The 23,133-nt window shown below is 53.7% G+C and overlaps 1 protein-coding gene across 1 annotated transcript in view; it reads left to right on the top strand.

The window, feature by feature from the left end:
• Positions 1-23,133, top strand: part of LOC119098075 (zinc finger protein 384) — a 54,701-nt gene that overhangs the window by 24,101 nt on the left and 7,467 nt on the right. Inside the window, exon 3 of the mRNA XM_037221002.1 lies at positions 19,520-19,704. Coding sequence (XP_037076897.1) covers positions 19,520-19,704 — 185 coding nt within the window. The remainder of the gene's footprint in view (positions 1-19,519; positions 19,705-23,133) is intronic.

The following is a 23,133-nucleotide window of genomic DNA, read 5'->3' on the forward strand; positions in this document are numbered from 1 at the left end:
GTTCAGTTTTACGGGAACTGGAACCCCGGTTATCGGTGTTCTTGCTCCTATTTTCGCGAGCACACAGGCTCAAAACCTATTATATAATTTGTCTTATTAATCGATTTTGCAACAGGATGGGCGTTTTCAAGCAAGCAGTTAAAGACCGATTTTTTTCAGTTTTGACTTCGTTTCGATCCACGCTATTGAACACTTATGAAACCGCTTACCTTAATTCCGAGAAAGTGGTCCCTTGGGTAGGACACTGAGGCGCGCACCGTCGTTCCCGATCAGGTGGGCTCTCGGTCATATGGTCCCAGCGCGGGGTGCCTACCGACTGCTATTCTGGCGACAAGAGGTGTGGTGGTCTCCTGGTTCATCTGGAGGCACTTGGAGGGCTATATCATACATTGGTCCCTCTCTTACTTAGGAGATCCTCTTACCTTGGCAGTGAGCCCCGGATCGGTGCAGAGCCTTCATTAACGCAAAAAGATTGCCTTATCGCCGCGTGGGTTCAATAACTGGCACAAACACTCCAGTTCGGCTTAATGGACCCTCGACTAAAATGGGGTGGGGGGACCTCCCTTTCGGTGCTGGGCCCTGATTGACACAGCCCTTTCCATTGTCTGACTGTGGACTGTAATAGTAGGTTTCCTATTTCCTGACATTGCAAAAGGGCCCCGACCAACGCAAGCGGCTCTCTGACATTAGGGGTCCTGTCTCTGTCCCTTTTTAGCAAATGTTCCCCTGGCCGATTCGAGGCTCCTCTTAGACGTGGTGAGCTTCTGACTGACACAGGGGCACCGACCAATGGAAATCCACCCCAGGGCTCAGACAAACGCGCACCCGACTGCTCGGTGTTGGTCTATCAGGCCGAAATAGAGGCCAGCATTGTCCCAGGGGTCCCCAATCGGTGCAAGTGGCCCTGTGACTGGCATTCGAACACTGGTCCCTACCGGTCAGGGTCCTTAATATAACCTACGGCGAGCCCTTTGAGTCCTCCGGCCCCATCCAGTTGGACCCTTGATCGTCGGTCCCAAGGAGCACTTCAAGGTCTGTATTCGGGCCCCTTGAACACTGCCCTGGCCGAACTCGGGCCCCGTGCCAGCACAGGACCCGCTGTTGGGCACTGTGAGCGAACCGACACAGGGGCCGCTCATTGTTTCAGAGCCCCAGCGTATGCGAGTCGCGAGCTCCGGCCCTTTCCCTGCTTCGGAGATGGAACCTCAGGCGTAGGCGGATACAAGGCCTGCTGTTCGGTACTGGTTGTGCTGACTAACGTAGAGGAAGTCTCAGGGACCCCAATCGGGGTAGAGGGCCCTTCGACTGGCATTTGAAGACCCGATCCTGTGGGTCGGGGCTCCTTAATACGCTTTCCAGCCAGCCCTTCGGGACCTTTATCGTCGATCGATTCCATCAGCCCCTTGTCTGCGCGACTGCATCCGTATTTACCTACAACTGTTGCATGCTCCTTCCGGCAGGAGCAAACACTGCTTGACAGCCTAGAACATCCGCGACCTTTTCCGAACTTGGCCGTTGATCCCTCAAATATGAGAAGTGAAGAACAGTCACGTTTAGGCATACGCTGCGGGATGAGGGAAAGGACGTTGCGGAGCACGGGCGTGACGTCTTGAGATGCTTCTTCGCTAGCTTGCATAAACCAACAGATTTATTTTGATAATGCCCCATGACGCTAACCTTTCCCACTGAATCATGGCTTAGCCACCATTTTTTGCAGACGGGATCCGCTTAGTCGCCGGCTTTTGCCTGGCTTTCCGTGATCACGAACGAGAAGCTTTGATGCATGGATTGCTGCTGAACCGCCCACATATGCGACTTTTTAGTATCATTTCGGCCCGACCGAATCAAGTGACTCCTTCTTCATGTTCTTTCCACAGCTGAATGGATGAATGAATCCAACTAGGTCGCTCTCCGACTTTGTGAGCAGCCTGATTTCCTTCATGAAGCACTTGCTGACCAGAGGGGTAATATTTACCGTACCCAGCCTGAGTGGAAGCAGAGCGGGCCGGAGGTCTGCTTAGAGACTTTGACGCATGTGTAGGGAGATAAAAAAATATATCATGGGGTCGAACGTGTGCCAATGGGCCGTGAGGGCCAGGGGTGTGGCTCCGCAGAATATGTTTGGGAGGCTAAGCAGTGACAAGTGGCATGTCCGCAAAACGCGTCACCAACGTTTCTCGTGGGATTTGGTCCGTTTTTTTCAAACTTGGGGCTGAAGCCCACCAAATGAACAGGAAACTACATCCATGCGTGATACACAGAATAGATAGTGCACCGTAAAAATGAATTGCCTAAGTCTGGGAATCACTTAAGACTAAAGGAGATTCGTCGTAAGCTTTTACGAGACGTGGAGTCTTACAGTTTCTATTGTTTCGTGCATTCTGCACAGCACGCTCTGCATCCCAGCGCTGGTTGCCTTGCTCATTTCTCTCACTGTAGGCTGTTCTCGTGCAGCCTGACCTGTAAGTCTCAGTCTCACCTGTCGCATGCAGTCTGACCTGTAGGTCTCAGTCTCACCCGTCTCGTGCAGTCTCACCTGTAAGAGCCGGCCCGGCGCTGTGGCTAGCGAAGACTCGTGATGGAGTCTTACTAAATATGAGGTGGAATGTGAATATATTGCGCTTCACAGCCTCTCCTGAGCAAGCTGCGAAGAGAAATAAATGGACTACCTTTATACAGCCTTTTATATAACACGAGTATGGGTTATTTAATCTACTTCACACTAATTTCATTTGTGTTGAAAAACAGTATCCCAACTATACTTATCTGATTCCACGGTACATGTACCGTGCATTCAAAGACTTATCAACCGCGACATTTTCAAAAGTTATTCAATGTTTTCGAAGCCCTTCATGAATATTCATGCCATATTTAATTCAGACCCATTATCTATCGATAAGGCACACTCATCTGAGCTCGAGAAATAGTTCATTCTAGAAACGATTATTTAAAGCTCATGAAAAGTATAGCTAATCACACACGACGTCTTTAAGCACCCTTTAACACTTTAAAACAGTTTTCGCAGCGTGCGCGGTAAAAACGTCCAACGTCATATGGAGGAAATGTGCTCACCTTCTGCGGTTAGATAACCTTGGCGGTCTGCACGCTAAGAACACTTTAGCACCTCCCGGCCCAGCACCTGCGTAACAACATTGCTGCGGATTGCGAGCCGTTTTCCTAACGAGCCCAGATTTTGGCGACGGTTGACGGTGCCTTCCGTTCAGCGCAAAATTCATCGTAATGCGGTAATCTTACTTGTCACGCCCAGTTAAAATATGTTAGCGTGAGGATCACAACGCACTGTCTCGTGGCTCGACCAGCAGCCCGCAGGCGTTTGCATGCTGGCGTTCTCGTCTCGCGGCCTGCCGATCTGGGCGAATCTACGCAGGGTGCGCTTGGACACAGGGCGTCGACTTAACCGTGACATTCCGGCGTCGCTGCAGACTGAAGTGCCGACGGTCGTCTCACGGACATCAAGATAAGTCGTGGCTTGGCCGTCTCGCCAGGCGGCTGTGTCCCGCAGAGGCGGACCGAGCGCACACCACCGGGCACAGCGCGTGACCTACGCCGCCGCTACGACGTCGGCCCATCTGCAAGGGCGTGTGCTGGATTTTCGGGCGGGAGTTGGAGGCGTGAGCAGAGTTGGGCCTGTGTGACAGTTTGGCTTGGGTGTGATACGTGTGGAAAGGAAGACAGGTGTCAGGTGGTCACCCTCTGTCCTCGCGGCCATTCGGACGGCAGTGCGGCTGTAGTGTTGTGGTCGCTGAGCTGTACAGGTGTTGGCACCAGCTGATCCAAACCGACCAGCTCTGCCTGTGTTGACCAGCGCCGATTCAGCACCAGATCAGGCTTGGCTTATCACTGCCATGGTGCAGCTTTGGAGAACGTTCTAAAATCATCAGGACGAATCTGTCTGCGCCATGGTACGTAGATTCGTAAATAATGACCGACTCTACGAAAGGCTAGAAAACCCGAGCGACGCTGGGAGACTTAAGCTGGCCCACTGAAAGTTCCGACCCATTCCGCCTGACCTAGCAAGCTGCGACCTACCCTAACTGACTCCATCGGCTGCCTTGATCGGCTCTCTGACCGTCTGGCCACCTGTTCCAAACGGTTCTGAACGAGCTCGCCTGGTTCAAAATGTCGCGTGCGATTGCCGTGCGGCAACTGCTAGTCTGAGCTTGATCCCACGCCGCGGTCTTCGTGCTCCTGATCCCAGACAGCCCTGCGTGCCTGCTCCTGATCGTAGACAACCATTACCCTACTGATCGGGGTATATACCACCCACTCCTGACCTTCGCGCCTGATTCCGATCCGAGCCTGTGATCCGCGCTCATGTCCCGGAACTGTTCTGCTTGAGAGCGATTCCAGCAGATTCTGCCTGACGTGGTCCCGGTGGTGCCATCCGCTCCTGACTCCATTGGCCTGACCTCAGGCGATTCCATTCGTACCTGACTTCTGATTCCCTCTCCCGCCCCTGATCGCAATGACCCCGCCCTCTGCTCCCGATCGGCGGCGACCCTGCCGGTGACTTCCGACATCCGGGCCGTCGGCGGCGGCGGCGGCGGCGGCGGCGGCGGCGGCGGCCCGGCCCGCGCCGTCCTCCTCTCGGTGCCGTGGCTCAGACCTTCTCGGAAGCGGCGCCCGTGCGGCAGTAATCCGCACGGGGCGGCTCAGTCGTCGGCCTCGGAGGGCGCGGCGCCGCACCTGGCCCCTGCTCGAGCCCCGCCGCAGCCCGCGACGCCCGGCCGGGCCCTCTGGGCCAGCACGCGTGAGACCGGGACGTGCGCCTCTCACGCGGCAGGCCGTGCCGACGCGTCCGAGCAGTCATTGTTCGCGTGTCGGGTGCTCGCCGCCTCCGCTAAGCCGCGCGCGCCGGTGAACGGCAGCGGCGCCTCGGCTGCTAAGCTCGATGTCCAGCAGGCGGCGGCGCGGCTGTGTCGAAACTTGGCGCTGGGGTGGCCATGGTAATCGTTGGCGACAGACGGGCGCGCGCTGCGAGGCCGGGTGGTTGGGGGAGTGCCTCCCGCGTCGGCAGACGGCCGGCGGAGGGCGACGGGCCCAGACAACCGGGCCGAGACCGAGCCGGCGCTCGGCACCACCCCGAGACGGTGTCCTGCTGTCGGCCGACTAATCAAGGCGGGATTCGCCGCGGATGTCAGCTGCCGCGCCGCCAAACGGCAGCTGAGGCGGGAGATTGTCGCAGATTCGACACCGGCTGACATCTCGGCTGCCGCCCCCGCCGACTTGTGCGGGCCCCTTATTCGGCTCGAGTGCACTGGTTTGGCCATGCGGCGCTCCCGCGGCGGACTGGGAGAAGCTGAACCCGTGAACGCCGCTGGGAAGCCGGCTTACGTTCTGGAGCGGTAGCAGTGTTGTTGCACTGGTTTGGCCGCGCGGCGCTTCCGCGGCGGACTGGGAGAAGCCGAACCCGTGAACGCCGCTGGGAAGCCGGCTTACGTTCTGGAGCGGTAGCAGTATTGTTGCAGGTAATGCTGGCCTGCAGGTACGCGTCGGCACGAGATCCGGACGTCCCGGACGTTTGCAGGACAACAAGCACATACCCAGAAGGTTCCTCAGAGGATGTCAAGTTTTCTTTGATCTCCTGCGGATTCTAATCGAATTCTGGCGCAGTCGCCCTGTATCTGGTGCAATCTTCTGGGCGCAAAGGGAGGGTTGTCGCTCCGTCCTCCTCGCAACTATGCCCATGCAGAACAATGAGTGCGCGGCGTGCGATGGCCGACGCCTTCGGCTCAGTTTTTGCGAATCAGTCATGGCTTTTCCAAAGCCCATCCAAAACGGCTTGGCTTATCTTATATCTGCTCCTACATCGAGGACAGAATTTTCGGTGAAATGCATAGTTGCGAAAGGGCTGGTGGAGACAAAAAGGCCGACAAAAAACGTAATGGAAGAGGAACAGACGAATCAGCTGATTTGATAATGGAGGCCTGGTGAAGGTACGAGCCAATTGGACTGTTCTCATCTGGGAGGAAATTACAGACGTCGGGCGACGCACATCGGCCCTAACAGATTTCGATAGCGCAATTACTGCATTACGGCATCAGCGACAGCGCTGATCAGTGGAGCCGACCTTGCTCTTTTTGCAGTCCGTGAATGGTTCGTGCCCTGGTATGTGCCGAGGTAGCCCGGCACATGCTTCATGAGTGGCCATGGAGTGGAGTGGAGCGGAGTGGCCATGAGGCGGAGGAAATGTGTGGGGGAGAGGGGGCTCACTTCGAGTATGGTAAAGTGCGTGTTAGGGTTGCGGGAACGGTACGCGGCGGGGATTCGTTAGTAGCTTTAAAGCATGTCGTTAGCCGGAATAAATATCAGGTTGCTTTAAGGAAACAGACTTTCAGCTCCTCGTTTCCGGTATTGAGAGTTTAGAGTTCTTATGCTGAGTTATCGACCATATACCAGGAGGTGCCGGTTAAACTAAGGTATAGTGCAAACATTGTTTATATTGACTGTACTTGACCAAGCTCAAGCGTTATGGATCATAGGTCTAGCTTGAGACGTCGAGTACTGCCAATATAAACAATATTTGCACTATAACTTTATTTTACCAGTATCTCCTGGCATATCGAGGGTCGATAACTCAGCATAATAACTCTGAACTCACAATGCATATCAGGTTATCCGTTCAGGCCAATGGCCAGAAAATGTATCCACGTTTATGGCTCGTATAGCATTAAGTGATTTTACGTTATGTTGAAGGGAATGTTTCACATTTGAAGATACTGAAGCATAGCATCCGAAGCTTCCGATGTTCCAAAACAAGCCTACTTATAAGGACTGGTATACTTTTTAAGTGGAAAAGGTTGCTCTAGACAGCACAATTATCTGTTCAGTTAATATGCTCCACAATGCGTCGTGGTCTAATTACGTCTTCGTGCATTGCACAACAATGATCGAGTGCCAGTTGACGGCCGTTATACCTGGAAATCGTGCTCACGAACACCAGATGTAAAGACCTCGACGATGATATTTTCTTGGCCTAAATCGTTGCACGGCTTATGAAATGACAAGATTTAATGGCGTTATCGCGCAGTCATGAACAACAAGGTGTTTTTGAAATACTCTCACTACTTTACCTTTCCCATTTTCGTGAGCGTATAGCTCAGAAACTAGAGTGGTTTGGGTCTAGAGTGGTAGAATTTTGCACAGCATCGAGAGGTCTTCAAGATGGATATTTCAGTTCGAAACCCCACATAAATGTGCAACACTCCCCTGAAGTGATGGAGAGGCAAGGTACAGTGAGAGTCGGGCTCCCTGTCATGACTGAGAGAACGCCTCGCCCAATGCTAGATCTCGTTATGATCTCGAGATCTTGAATCGTTGAGAGCCATGGCTCGACAGAAGACCATCTTCATGAGGGATACGATCAAGCCATATGAATGGATGGGGTTAGGGTTGAGGAAAGACAGGGGACTACAGGAAGAGAGAGAGAGAGAGAGAGAGAGAGAGAGAGAGAGAGAGAGAGAGAGAGAGAGAGAGAGAGAGAGAGAGAGAGAGAGAGAGAGAGAGAGAGAGAGAGAGCGAGAGCGAGAAAGAGAGAAGAGATAGAGAGAGGAGAGAGCGAGAGAGAGCGAGAGAGAGAAGAGATAGAGAGAGAGGGGGAGAGAAGCGAGCGCGAGAGAGAGAGAGCGAGGGGATAGGAGTCGAGAGGAGAGACGAGAGAGTAGCTATATCTCTACATCGCTCGATCTCTAGCTCGCGATATCTCTCTCTCGAGTCCTCTACTATATATTCTCTCTCTCTATCTCTCTATCTCTCTCTCTCTCTCTCTCTTCTTCTCTCTCTCTCTCTCTTCTCTCTCTCTCTCTCTCTCTCTTCTTCAAAAGGAGACCAATTTCATGATTAATAGCGTACCTTTGCCACGATAAAGAGGCGATGTCGAGGAAAAGCCCAATACTTTATGAATCATCAACGTAGTGTTTAATAGTTTTGTTGGACTACATTAACTTTTGTGTTGTGATGATTCGTATGGTCAGACGCAGGCTTGATTATTTTTCATCACAGTCATTTCCAAAAAGTGTGTTCGCCAGTGTTTACGAAAAATTCAGTTGGCTTTATATGCAAAAAGGCACTGAGTGTCCATTATTTCGTTGATAATCTCAGAAAATGTCCGCGTGCATAATGAAGGAGAGCAAAGCAGTGGCAGGCATAAGTCCCACCGTAATGTGTTGGAATGCCTCATAAGGCTAAGAGGCCGTGTCTCTGTGGCGGCCCAGCCAGTGTGGCTCTATTCGCTTGGAGGACTGGATCTCCAATGTTGACTTTACCTCTCTGTCGCCTCCATTTTGCACGCAACATCCGTGATACCCCTGAGCAGAATGTTTGGCCATGGCGCCATAAGGGAAAACGTTGCGCAAGGGCTGCTTGTCGCGTCTGCTGGTGCCAGTTCACTCCAGTTGCATGGATGCCAAACGCCTGACATTTTGTAAATCAAGCGACAGATAAGACTGTTTCCTGATAATGTACTCTGATACAATATTTTTTCGTTGATTAGGCGCCCGGGAAAAGTTGACAAAAATCGGAGAAGAAGGTATATTTTGGTGTTAGATGAAGTCATTCGCCTTTTATTTAGCTTCCTTTGGCGCCTGAACTCCAAAACACATTTGCGCAGTGAAAATACCCTTCCTCATCGACGTGAAATACGCCGTACTTTAGCCTGTGCTGCCTCTTTGCAGGATATGAACCCTCACATGGAAGTAAATAATAGCTGCTGGTAGTTGTTATCTGTTTTCTTACCATTCGTCGCCAACGTTAGTGCAACGCGCATTAGCGTAACAGCTGAGGTAATGCATGATCAGCTGATGATTCCAGCCAAACAGTAAGCAAATGTACCGCTCCTACTGGGCGTTGACGCACGCCCATGCCTACCTGCCTGACCCAGCTGTTCTGAGTGCCGGACATCGACCGGTACAAATCTCTTGAATATCTGTTGAAGCGATCATGCGCGACGGAACACGCGCCGCTCAGTACGCGCTCCCGACACTCGTAGCCACATGCTGCTGAACTGGAGCCCTTCTTTTGCGGACTTAGCTGTCAACAGGGGCAGCAATGCTGTTGGACATCTCTTTGTCGCGTTAACTCAGCAGTCGCTTCCTTTTTCATAGGCTTTGTTTGGAGATTATAGAAGCAGAGCACAGAGCTTAGAACTATGTCTGACATACATCCACGATTAGTAACAATTGGGGTTATGTCATCGCGGCAAGAAACATCAATTATGGCATGTAAAGGAGGGCTGTGATTAAGGCTAAGTGCGCAAAAATAACAGCTGGACCACTAGAGTGATAGTCATTTTTGCAGGTAATTTGCTTGTAATTTTGAGTGTGTTGCACATTTTGGGTAGAACGCAGCTGCATTTCTGTCTCTCCTTTGGCGACAAATGCGTATTTTCAACGTTTGTTCTAAAGTCTTGGCTCGAATATTTGTGTAGCATACACATTCGCTGCTGCTGAATGCTGAACGGTTGCTGATCTAGAAAATGACCGAGACCGAGAGAATATTGAGACGAACGACTCTCGCACGGCGGACAGAACAAATTGTCGGAAATCCTTGAAACAGAGCGTGATGAAGCGACGGCGCCGGCCAGCTGAAGGCCAGGTGCAAGAGATCCCTGCGTGGCAGCACTCTGTAGTCACCACGAGAAGACCACCGATCGTGATGAGCAGCCGAATATGGGAGCGGGCTGGCTGCTTCCCGGTACGCATTCCGCCGGCATGAACCAACAGCAAGCGCCGGATCGAGTGCAGTCATGCACAGCGGCAGTCTCGGGTGCATCGGAACGCGGAACAAAAGAAATCGGACTTATTTTGAGTGCAGACACTTGCCTTGCCAGCGTCAAGTGAAGTAGTTAGCCAGCTAGCTGGCTAGTTAGCTAGAGCCCGCGCCTGTGGCTCAACCTTTGCATGTTTTTGAGCTGGCATGTACCCATACCCCGATACTTATAAGCTCGCACATAGCGCATCCTAGATACGGTATCGCTGAAATGTTCATTATTACAAGGTTATGACTATGTGAAAGCCATGACCTTTTTATCCATTACACATAAAAAATTCTAGCTATGCTCATACCACGATCTGACCGTCTGCCATCCATCATGTCTTTCAACACACCCAACACATGCCTTCACCAATCGCTTCGATGTGCTTGAAACCCGGGCGCCTCAAGGGGGACGGCTGGCGGAGCGCGCGGTGACTGGCAGGTGCGATACCGGCCAGCGTCGAGAGCCACCGCCTGCGGTCGCCCGTCGCAGGTGCGGCTCGAGTCCCATTGGTCGACACCGAGGCGCACTGTCCGGTGACGTCACGTGCAGACGCCCAGGCCCGACTCCATTTTATTTTCCGCGCCCACCAATCCGCCCATGTCCGTTTTGTCATTTTGGGGTAAACCCGGACGCGGCGGCATCGGCAGCGGCCTTCTCGAGCCCGGTAATCGGACACGGGGGCGGCCGGCGCGGCGCGGCCGGCCGCCCGATTAGCGCGGTACTCCGGCGGAAGATTGATGGGTCGGGGGCGGGCCGATACGAGCCGGCCAGGAAGGCGATGCCCGGCCCCGCCTGTGCGGGTGGGGCCGACCGCCCGTCAGGACCGCCTCGGGATGGGTCAGAGGCGGGCCGTGGTGGTCAATGTGCGGGTCTGAATCAGGCCATCAGAGCAGCACTGCACGCTTCACTAGTAAGGGCAATACGCACAGACAGGTGCGCCATCCACTCCGGATTGTGAAGGTTTGTTGGTTCTCATCCAGATCCAAACCTGTTTTCAAGTCCCATTCATTTTCAGGACACCATGGTCGGTAAATTTGTTGCACAAATGTTGAGTAGATTCTAACACACGAGGCGAAGGCGACAGTCTGAACAATTACCTCGTCCATAATACTGGCAACTCGTCTCAACCATTCGCACAACTGTATGATTGTAATTGCTGTCTGCGGGGAAGGTAATGCTAAGGCATATGAACGTAGCCTGCTTCTCATTCTTCTCCGTAGCCCCCAACTTAAGAAAACGTTATGTCTTCTACCTATCCATCTGTAGTGGCATAAATAAATGCTATGCCATTGTTGTGTAATGGAGTTTGACCATTGATCAGCAATTGAATTACGCCTTGCTTAAAAGCAATTTGACTGCAGACGTGCACTAGAGTCCACTTCTGTGGAACCCATGTCTCATCGGGCGAGGGAGTAATTCCTTCTCTGACTCAAAGGAGCGTATCACAAATTTGAGTCATACTCGACTGTGGAACTCAATTCCAGAATCAACTACCATTGAGCCAATTTTGGTTACGATTTAGAAGGTTTAGGACGCTGCCATCTATGCTACGTTTAGGACGCAGAAGCCGGTGTTTAAGAAATATCTTGATGACAAGACGTCAATGCTGGTACTGAGCTGTTGTAGCTGAGCTGAGCTGCCATTGGCTGTTATGGAAACTGCCAGATGCAGAATGCCTATTAGTTAATAGCAGTTGTGTGCGAATGAACTCAGCGGTAATTCCAGGCACAACACCTCACTAAACCCCGACTCCATTACCTTACATTTGTTGCGAGGACCGATTCCTCCTCGCATGAACGATGGTTGGTTGGTTCGTAGTCGATTTCAACTCTACCCGAGGCCGAACACAATGAGCTTAACTGAGGACGACGTTTGAAAATGGCTGGTTTTCCATAATCCTACGTACTTGCGTTTGATCTAAGGTGAGTCAGTCAAAACCACCCATTTACTATTAATTGTGTGTGATGCATACGTTTCAAGTCATTATGCTTGTATGCCGCAATTTGCCTACAAAGTTTTATCATCAAACCAAACACCAGGTGAGTCTCGCACATTAGGGGAGCATTACGGACTTATGGGAGCCTCATGTTCTAGGGGAGCCTCGCGCACTAGGGAAGTCTTGTGCATTAGGGGAGCCTTGTGCAGTAGGAGAGCCTTGCGCACCAAGGGAGTCTCGCGCACCACGGGAGTCTCTCGTACTAAGGGAGCCTCGCGCACCAGGGAAGCCTCGCGCACCATAACGGCTTCGCGCACCATGGGAGCCTCGCGCACTAGGGGAGCCTGGCGGACTAGGGAAGCCACACGCACTAGGAAAGCCTCGCGCACGGGGGAGCCTCGCGCACCAGGGGAGCTGTGCCCATCACAGGAGCATCGCACACCATGGGTATGCAGCATTGCGTACAACATCTATGCCCTTGGCATAACGGCGGGGTAAATTTAAGACGCCACATAAATTGCTATTTTGCCGCTTCTCCACACTAGCTTTGGTCGCAAATCTTATTTCAGAATAAGGAATTCACTCAGCGTTCTAAAAAATATGCCAATGGAAAGTTTGTCGGGTTATCTCAATCCAGTGAACGGTTTCGTCAGCCGTTTGAACAGGCTTGGAGCCTGGCAGCGGGGCGGAATTCAGCGCCGCGTGACTGGCTTACCAAGTGCGGGTTATCGGATCTGGACGGCCGTGCTGCCCTACCAATTGTTAACGGGCACCCTCGCTCCCGCCCTTCTGAAATCTGAAGACTGGGCTAGTTTGCTACAAACCGGTGGCGGCTTCCTTATTCTACACAATGGCTTATTTCTGGTTGGAAAAGTGCTCGTTTGAAAAGCGCTCATCGAGATTGCCTTAGCTCTACCGGTGAGGCGCTCCGTGAAGCCTGGGACGAGCGAGGTGGTCATAGTCTTGAGCCTTTTCCGTTATCACCATGTAGATTGTGTCAAAACATACCGCGATATAGCCAAAAGCCTTTGGGAAGTCGTTCAAATGGGTTTTATCACTGCGTTGGAGACCCATCTGTCATGATATTTTGGCAGGCGGCGTATCCCTGAGCAGGTCAGTTCACAGCCGGGATCTGGTTCACAACGTGCCTTGCGTGAGAGTGACGGGCTGTGCACCTGAGCGAGCATCGTTCTTAGGTTGGCGTCGAAAACGATGAAGCTGCAATGCTTTTCATTGTTTTGGTAGTTCTTGCCAAAATCTGGTAAACGCACAGCTATTTTAGGCGGATGTTTGTTAATAATGAACTGGACTGCACGCTTGTGCGGTTTTCACGGCCTGCCTATCTCGGCCTATCTCTCTTCGTTTGAGCCGCGATAGATTTACCGTAATAAATAGGCCGATAGACCGGATTCGCGGCCTGTGTGGTTTTCTTGGTTTAGGCCACAGCGTGTTGTGTTCGGGACTGGTTCATAAAAGGTGACATTGGCAACTACCCTGTCGACAACCGGCACATACATCACTCAGTCAGTCCTGGGATTGCCTTATGATTTGTAAACGTTACATCCGTATGCGGTGTGCAGTTGCTTCCCCTTCTTTATCTCCCGGCCGCCTAGATCCGACGTCAAGACCTCCAAAACGTCCAAAAAGCTAGACTCATGGTTTGGTCTTGAGCGCGCTTGATCAGCTGTACACATCGATCCCATTTTTTTGCCAGGATTTCCGCGAAAATCACATGAGAAACCTTGTTAGTTTCGTGTCATTGCGGCGTCGACCGTCGATGGCGGGTCTCAGATCGAATCAAAGATCAGGTCAGACATCAGATCGCATGTATGATTGGCAGTGTATGAGTGGCATGCCGCACACCTGTCGGCTCCATTACAGTTTCAATCATGGTCGGGCTTACCAGAGCATAGTGGGGGGGGGGGGGGAAGGTGTTCTGAGGGATCTTGGACTGCATCGCAAATCATTAAGACCTTTGTAAACTATACAGGGACATGACAGTCAGTGTTGAGGAAGGTTTCTTCGAAACAAACACTTGTTCTCAAATGTGTTCTCAAATGATTTGAGCTGTTTCTCTTCCAATATTAACAGCTTTTTATGGTTATGAGTTAACCTTCAATGGCGAATAAATAATGCCATTTTCCAATTAGCATTTAGGTATCGTATAGTATCATCAGACAACATTCACAAGAGCTTTAAGAAAACCTTTAAGTAATCATCAGAAAAATCGGCAGCCTTAGCCTGTAGCTGGGTTTGGGTTATAGCCGTTCACTTTTGTCACTTTACTTTAAACACTACGTCGACGTAAGTAAAGTAATCCAGCTAAAGCGTGACGTATGCCGCTGATGGATGCAGCCGTCTGGTTTGGAAAAGAAGCAACCGTTCTGGCAAATGACGTATGATATACCCTTATAGTAAGATTCGCCCTCAGATCTGGGGAAAAGTATGTATCGTCCAGAAAGAGGTGATAAAAAGCAATGCAGGGAAATGGCGGCATTGACGATAAGGGCTAGGACCCAGGTCTGTTATGGCAAGTTGTGAGTATGCGTGAACGCTGTTCAAGCTGGTCTGTTCCGCAGGACACGAGGACTTATAGATGTATCTAAGTTATTAAGATGTGGCAATTTTTTAGCCCAGCTTTTGCATTGTGCTGGTTATCCAACACGAGGCCGTGCGGTATTATGAAAACTGGACTAAAAGACTAGACTGCTCTTCATGGCCTTCCCGGCTGTTTTACTCTCAGTCTTATTTGAAAACAAATCTTTCCCTCTCCCTTCACCTTAGAAAAGCAGGCAAGGGTCGCAGGGTTCTCCATGTTTGCAGCATCTCCCCTCTTTACTTCTTATGCTGTTTCCCGCTCCATCTGTCTCCCTGTTTCCTTCGGACGTTTGCGTGTACCTTCCAAGTTCTACAATTTCTAATTTTAGCTTCCAACTCAATGGCACATTTGTGATATTATTTGAGGTACTTTGGGAGAGGACAATAGATACGATGGTCGCCTTCTGAGCGTTTGTGGACCATGGCCGGAACCCGTTCCCATGAATTGTGACAGCATGACGGGCACAGCGAAAAGATATGATGCACGGCAAGCGCCAAAAGAGTCTCATCAGATAAGACAAAACATGGAAAACACCGAGAAATGTCAAGTTGCGGGGTCATAAACACAAAAGCAAACCAAGTCAATAACGCATGTATGAAAACATAGCAAAACCATCAGAAACATTGGCAGACATCAAATAATGGATAGTTATAGGGTGCCGGTGGTGTAGTGGTCAACGCGTCTGCGTTAACCACTGCGCGTCTGGGAAACCAGAGGTACGGGGTTCCATTCCTCGCGGCGCCCGCCCTTCCTGCCAGGGCGGGAGGCAGGCGACGCCATATAGCCTCAGCAGCTGAGAGCGTCGTAAAGCCCCAATGACATGACATGACAATAAAATAGTTATGTAGAACCAGGGGCTTCCAATTCAAGTTTTCAGAGGATGCTTTTTATATCTCTTGGCCTCAAGATTTCTGTTGGTTTTGGGTTTTGCACAAATTGGTTTGCTGTTTGTGGTTACTTTCATTTACCTGCCGCATATTTGCACAATGCGCCAACTTCAGTTGCATGAAATAAAGACAGCGTATCTTACTGTGATTTTAAACATGCTATCAGTAGCATCGGAGGGTTTCTAACATAGTGTCATATTTTTTTCACAAACTTCAATCAATATGCGTACAGGCTTCCGGCAATGTTTCAGGTATGTCACCAAAACTATTGTTTATCAATAAATGGGCTAATTCTCAGTTTGATTTGCGGGTAATGAAATGACCAATGGCGGCCAGTCAGAAGCAATTCGCTTTTTTATTGACTGCGCACATTCAGGAAAGTTGGCAGCAACACATGGATGTTTCGATGAGGTGATACGGTAAATACTCTATGCCCATGCACTTGGCTTAATTAAATATGGACAGCTGTACGTGTTATATGGGAGAACACCTTTACGGTATTTCAAAGGCACAAGCGGGAACAGTCAAATTAAAAGTGGGAACAGCGATGTTTCGAACGAGCGGGCAGACGAAAATCCGCAAAAAAACCACGAAAATCCCTTAGAAAGGAGAAAATACCGTGAAAACCTACCTAAAATTAGTGAAACCTTTCAGAAATTATCTCATCATTTTGAGAAAGATATCGGTGAAAGCCGTCTCCGTCCACTTTCGGGCCACGGAGAGCAATACGGGAATACATCCTAAGGTGTTTTACAGTCAGAGGCGTGCGTAGGATTTCACTATGTGGCAGGACGTACGCCAAAATGGTCACTGAAAACCGAGTTTAGTGCGCCGCAAGTGTGCGCAATCGCATTTTGACATGGATGCAGTCTTCTTGTTTTTACGTGCCTGCCTGTAATGTCTGGCAGTCGATGTTTACTCACGAACTTATTAACACATGACATAAATTTGGTAAGAGGGTGCCAACAATGCTGCCATGTGTACTCGACCCTGCTTATAGAGTTAAGCTACAAAATAGAATAGCCCATTCGACGAACAACAACTACATCGCAGGCTACAGGGTTATCAGCCTTATAGCTATTCTGCTGCTGACAGCGATAAAACTAGCTATTGCATAGCTTAGCTGTTCCATTGGCTTGGAATTCGGCATAGCCGATATTCAGCCTTCTAAGACATGTCTCGACATTTCCAAATTGACCGATCTTCCTTCTGAACATACTTCAAACGTCTATGATGAATATAGCCACATATGTTGGCGCATCGCACGGGAGCGGTCGTTAGCGGCGATCCGCTGAGAACACAGCGGCCGGCCGGCTGGCCACCTGGACGGCGCGGCGGCGGCGGCGTCGGAACCGGTCTGCGGCGCACCATCCGTCCAGCGCCGACACTAAGCCGGTTAACGAAATCGAGCGCGCCGAGCGCCGCGTTACGACCGCCCGCGCGCTGGCGATGATCCGCTCTCTGACGCGCGGCCGCCACCGGCAGCGCCGCCGCCGCTCCACGCGACGACGGCCGGCTGGGCCTGGCGCGCCGCGCCGCTCCACGCGATGACGGCCGCCTAGGCCTGGCGCGCCGCCGCCGCTCGGCCGATCCCCGGCCGCGGCCCGCTGACGCCCTGCTGGTGTTACACAAGCGCTGCTGCTGACCGGGCGCTGGGCGGCAGACGTGGATGGCGGGGGGGGGGGAGGGGGCGCAATAGTTGTGTTGAGTGTGAGGTGTCACACCTGGGTCCTGCAGTTATTGCTGCTGGGTTACAGGCCGTGATTCGCGCATTCGATCACGATTAACTCCAATCAAATCTGGTGCTCGGAAGCCTTCATCGCATTCCTCTCCAAATGCGGAGTTGTCACAGTAACGACGGTATAATAACATAATACAGGACACCTATACACTAACTACATCAAAACCTTTCCTGTTACACAAAAGCCAGCTAAGCGTGCTTATCATGCATTGCGAGACCAGGCGTTGGAATTACCGAAGGTGGGTGCATTCCGGATTCCTGTCGGCATGCGGCTCCATGTCAGACCTGCACGGGTCAGGAATGAGCGTCATGTAGACTCGGTCCGAGGTCGAGATGCTTCTAAAAGGTCGTTCAAGGCTGTCCCCGTGACACAGAAGGATGCAACGGAACGGCGGATAGTCTGTTCTCGTATTAGGGCGGGGCCGATGGGGGAGTGGAGCTGTTTCTACACGGCATGGCAGTCACGCTCTACCAACCACATCGTCTACCTTTCACCTCCCAACTCTCCCTGATGTCACTGGCGGTGACCAAGAGCGGCGATAGCGCGGGTACCGGAGGTCGTGCATCTTTATATTCGTCTCAGCTGGTTGACCGAGCACGCGCCGACCAAACAGCGACGTCTGCGGGAGACCGCCGGCGCGATCGCCACCAGCTGCTGCTGGCGCGGCGTCGGTCCCGTGTCTTGTGCGGCATACAGCGCCGCATTCCAGCCAGCGCCGGCGCGATCGCCGGCAGCTGCTGCTGGCGCGGCGTCGGTCCCGTGTCTTGTGCGGCATACAGCGCCGCATTCCAGCCAGCGCCGGCGCGATCGCCAACAGCTGCTGCTGGCGCGGCGTCGGTCCCGTGTCTTGTGCGGCATACAGCGCCGCATTCCAGCCAGCGCCGGCGCGATCGCCGGCAGCTGCTGCTCGCGCGGCGTCGGTCTCGTGTCTTGTGCGGCATACAGCGCCGCATTCCAGCCAGCGCCGGCGCGATCGCCGGCAGCTGCTGCTGGCGCGGCGTCGGTCCCGTGTCTTGTGCGGCATACAGCGCCGCATTCCAGCCAGCGCCGGCGCGATCGCCGGCAGCTGCTGCTCGCGCGGCGTCGGTCTCGTGTCTTGTGCGGCATACAGCGCCGCATTCCAGCCAGCGCCGGCGCGATCGCCGGCAGCTGCTGCTCGCGCGGCGTCGGTCTCGTGTCTTGTGCGGCATACAGCGCCGCATTCCAGCCAGCGCCGGCGCGATCGCCGGCAGCTGCTGCTCGCGCGGCGTCGGTCTCGTGTCTTGTGCGGCATACAGCGCCGCATTCCAGCCAGCCCGCTAGGAGGACGACGGCAGCGTCGCGCGGTGTTTGAGACATGCTTGGCCCAGGTCAGGCGGATGTCTACGACACTCAGCGTCTTCACGGTCCGCGATGGTGGACTTCCGGAGCTGCGAGAGAGCACAGAGAAGTTTCCATGCATGTTCTGACGCCATCATTTTACAATGTTCATTACGGGTCTTTGAAGGATGTAGCTGTAGTCTAGTTTGAACAAGTCAGCTCAATGAAACGAACTGCGATGGGCGAAATTTTACTTCCCGCAGATAGCAGGTTGGGGTCGATAAGCTGAGTATCAGTTGTAAGCAACTCAAGTTTTCGATAACGTATATGTGACAGCAAGTCATTGCTTAGCGGGATAAGCCGAACGGGGCTCAAAATGGACCCATTGCCTTCACCATGCGTCACCCGTAGCACGCCGAAGCCATCTTCATTCGTCCAGGTAGTGGTGCGTCCCCAAAGCTAGGCCTGGTAGCTGAGACACAGTGCAACGCCGCGACAGAAGTGAATACGTACTGTAACATCCGCCCGACGTTGCCTTTGAGACGGCCGCGTCCAGTCTGCCGCGCGAGGGAACCACGTGACAGCGTATGACAGGTGCAGCGTCAGTGGGCGAATCATCCGAGAGCATCACCGGCGTGTGCGAAGTGACGGCGGCGCGTCACACGACTGGTGGTCCCCGTTTGTTACGCCCCTGGCGGGCTCGGTGAACAGAAAACGGGATTTGGCATACAGAACCCCTCATGCCACCAGCTATTTCGTATTACGTGGGTGTGTTATATAAGATAGTCGGGCACTTGCACGATGGCCAGGAAACGTCCCCCCCCCCCGCCCTCCAAAGGCATTTTGAACAAGCAAAGCTGGCAGGCCGATTGCACGCAGGCTGTGCACGATCTACCCGCGAACAATTGCGGGAAAAGAGGCGCGGGCGGGCCTGTAACGCGGCCTGGACGACGGAGCGGTTATTGCAAGGCCACTGCGCGGGACGCACATGATGGCTCGAGTGTTCACTGTCGCACCTGGCACGTTCTGACGTCGGCGTGTAAGGCGTGTCACGCACCTCGTGTGGCGGCTCATCACGGCGTGTTACGGCGCGTCACGGCGTGTCGCGCACCTCCCTCGCACGCGCCCTTCAACAGATTCGGTTGCTGGGAGTGACCGCTACCCCGTCTCCCCCCCAGCTCGCTCTAACGTCCCCTTCTCCAGCTCACTCTAATGTCCCCTTCTCCAGCTCGTTCTAACGTCCCCTTCTCCAGCTCGTTCTAACGTCCCCCTCCCCGGCAGGTGAGCGGCCATACAAGTGTCACTACCCCGAGTGCGGCCGCGCCTTCATCCAGCTGTCGAACCTGCAGCAGCACCTGCGAAACCATGACACACAGATCGAACGCATGAAGAACCGGCCCTTCCACTGCCAGATCTGCGGCAAGGGCTTCGCCACTGAGAGCAGCCTGCGCACACACACCACCAAGGTCAGTGACCCTGAAAACACACGCCATCAAGGCCACTAAGGCATTCAAATGGATCTGACATATGCACTGTGTACTCAATCTTTCCTCCTATTCTAGCAGGCAACGGTCGGCTGGGCGACTCAGTCCACGGTCGGGCGCCAGTTGACAAATCGCATTGCTTGAGAACTGACGGGCTATGGACATGGACAAACGTGAGACCTTTGAGACTTTTCATTGCGCTCTCTCCTCTCTCTCTCAGAGAGATCTATTGGCTCATTTGCGATCATATCTCTTGCTCTCCTCTATATGCTCTCTATTCTCTCCTCTCTATCTCTCTCTTCTCCTCTTCTACCTCTCTCTCGATTCTCTCTCTCTCTCTCTCTCTCTCTCTCTCTCTCTCTATCTCTCTCTCTCTCTCTCTCTCTCTCCCTCTCTCTCTCTCTCTCTCTCTCTCTCTCTCTCTCTCTCTCTCTCTCTCTCTCTCTTCATGTTTGCCTGCGTATATATTCCATACGTTTGGATATGTGGAAATGTGAACTTAAAAAGGGCTTCACACGTGGTCAGTTCAAAAGTCGATATGTCATTTCACGCTTGGCATTAGTAAGTGGCTGGTAGCCACTTCACATAAAGCCACCAAGCAGCCAGCGTTCCGCCCGTACAAAAAAAAAACATGCATAGGGAAACCGCCAACACCGACCTTAGCACATCCGCATCACCGCAATCCCAAACAATTTTCAGTATTCAGGTAGAGGATTGGGACCACCCTGTCTGTAACTGCCCTGCCTGTAACCCAGAGGTCACCGAAGGCCGGCAGCTGGCGTGTGGCTGTGACTGGGACCGGTCGCGGACGCTCCCAGTCAGTTTTACCTCTGGTCCACCGGCGGCGGGCCGCTCCGCCGCCGCGGTCACCTCGGCCCCGCGGGTGCGCCCCCCTCCCGCTCGTGTCGGCCAACAGGCCGGGGTGGCCGGTTTCAGCAGGCGTGACCACGGAACGTGGCTCCGCCCGGCGTTGCTGCGGGTGACAGCGACGTGATTGGTTTTGTTTAGGTCCGGAGGTTAAAACGGTCGGCGGCTGTGTTGAGACGTCATTGGGGGCTTACAATGCGCTCAGCTGCTGCGGCTGTATGACGTCACCTGCCTCCCACCCTGGCAGGAGGAGCGAGCATCGCGGGGGAGTCGCATCGCGCGCCTCTGATTCCCCAGGAGGGGGTGGGGCAGCGTAGCCACTATACTATTGGTACCTCCAACGCTGAAACACGACGGCGGCGCGCACTGGCAGGCGGACGCGTCTGTTGGTACGTGTGTGGGAGGTAATCGTTGGATCTGGGATCTGGAATGTGGTGTGTCGACTCCGACGCCCACCAGCTTTTGGGCTTTCAGCCGAGCAAGACACTTACACATCTAAGGAGGCCCGAGTGTTGCACGTGAATTCGAAAATGATCCAGTTTTACAGGCATTGGGACTGTTTGATTTCGTTTGATAGCAGCCCGTTCTCGACCAGAAGTGGCCATTTCAGGACTAGGGTGCCAAGGAGAGAGGCGGGCTGTCGAATAACACTGCGGCCACCTGGCAGACCTCGGCCACCGAGCCTTACCCGGAACAGGCAGCTGTGCTCGGCGCGGGAGCTCAGGAGGAGCCGCGCCTCGGCCGCACTTGAGCCGTCTCATGCCTGATGGGCGCGGCTCGCTCCGGCCAGACGGGACGTTGCGGGGGTTGAGGGCGAGGATTAAGCGGTGAACGACGAAAGAGGGGCGGGTTGAATGAGCCTGTAAACAGCGCGAGTCAACGGAAATATCTGCACCGTTAGATCGCGAGATAATAGAAATTCAGTCCGGTCGAAGACAATACCGGGGCCATCTCCATGTCCAGTTTTGTCGACTGTAAAACCGAAGCGTTGCTCACGGTAGAGCACAGCGTGCCCTCCCCTGGTCTGCCCGTGCCGAGAGGGCACGCCACACTCTGGGCGTGCCTCTGCAAATCGGCCGCACCACCGGTGCCCCGAACAGAGGCCGCAGGCCGCACACGCACGCCGCCGCCGCCGCCGTGGGAATGCTGCGTCCCCGCCGCGATGACATGTGCAGTGTGCACGCTAATTGGCTCGCTGCAAGATGAGCACGGAAAAGTCCGCCCGCCGATATCGGTCGTTAAATCGGAGTGATTAGCTGTCATTAATCAGCGTGACAGCCGGCGCTGGCTGCGGATGGGTTGTCCCGTCTGGCCGACCGGCCGGCAGGACCAGCTTCTGTGTTCGTTGTGCCCCCCTCCCCCCTTCCCCGCCCCCATCACGGCAAAAATCGTCCTCCGATTAGCAGCGGCTCTAATTGCGACGTTGTGCTTGAATTATGGTCCGTCCGTCATCGGAGATATTCGAGAAGCGCGCGCCGCGACGTTTCGAACACATTTCTTTGTCTGTCTCGGACTTCTCTGGCTGGTCGCAAACACTTGCCGCGCGGCGCGATTAGCGCTTGCGTGGGATTAGGCGCCCGGTGGCAGGCGCGGGGCTCCCGCGCCGCCCGTCCGCGCGGAATCCGGCTCGAGGGCCGACTGACAGGTGCGCGACAAGGGAGCGAACGTTCCCACGAACGCACGCTCGGGCGCAGCACACCTCTCCGTCCAGCGGACGCCACAGAGGTCTCGGGGAGTCCGCGGACAGCCCCTTACCCTGTGGACAGTTCGTGAGCCCGTGGACGGCTCGTGGGTCAGTAGAGAGACCCTAACTCCGTGGACAACTCGGAGTTCGTGGACAGCTTATGAGCCTGTGAGTAGCTTGTGAGTCCATGGACAGCTTGTGAGTCCGCGGGGAGCTCATGAGTCCGTGGACAGCTTATGAGTCCGTTGACAGCTTATGAGTCCGTGGACAGCTTGTGAACCTGTGGACGTATCGTGAGCTGTGGGTAGCCTGTAAGCTTGCGTTCATCTCATGTGGACAGCCCGTAAGCCTGTGGGCAGACAGTTCCGGGAGATCAAGGCACCTGTGCTCTTCAATAAGCGCGCGCGTTAATATGGCGCGAACGCGAGTAAATGCCCGTCCATCAGCGAGCACGAGCACACCTCCATGCCGACCCGCAGAAGTCGCGAACACCAACTGGTCACCTCCTTCTGACTTTCCTGGAAACGCACTGCGCGGCTGGGTGAGGGGCTGATCAGGACAGGACAGGGGCTGGGCAGGCCAGGTGGAAGTAGAGTGATGGTGAGAAGCATTGGATGGAGGCAGGCGCGGCTGAATGAGGGACTGAGCAGGACAGGTGGAACTGGAGTGATGGTCAAAGACATTGGATGGAGGCAGGCGCGGCTGAATGAGGGGCTGAGCAGGACAGGTGGAACTGGAGTGATGGTCAAAGACATTGGATGGAGGCAGGCGCGGCTGAATGAGGGGCTGAGCAGGACAGCTGGAACTGGAGTGATGGTCAGAGGCATTGGATGGAGGCAGGCGCGGCTGAATGAGGGGCT

This window comes from Pollicipes pollicipes, unplaced genomic scaffold, assembly GCF_011947565.3.
Source record: "Pollicipes pollicipes isolate AB1234 unplaced genomic scaffold, Ppol_2.1 Scaffold_4740;HRSCAF=5597_pilon_pilon_pilon, whole genome shotgun sequence".
NCBI lineage: Eukaryota > Metazoa > Arthropoda > Thecostraca > Pollicipedomorpha > Pollicipedidae > Pollicipes > Pollicipes pollicipes.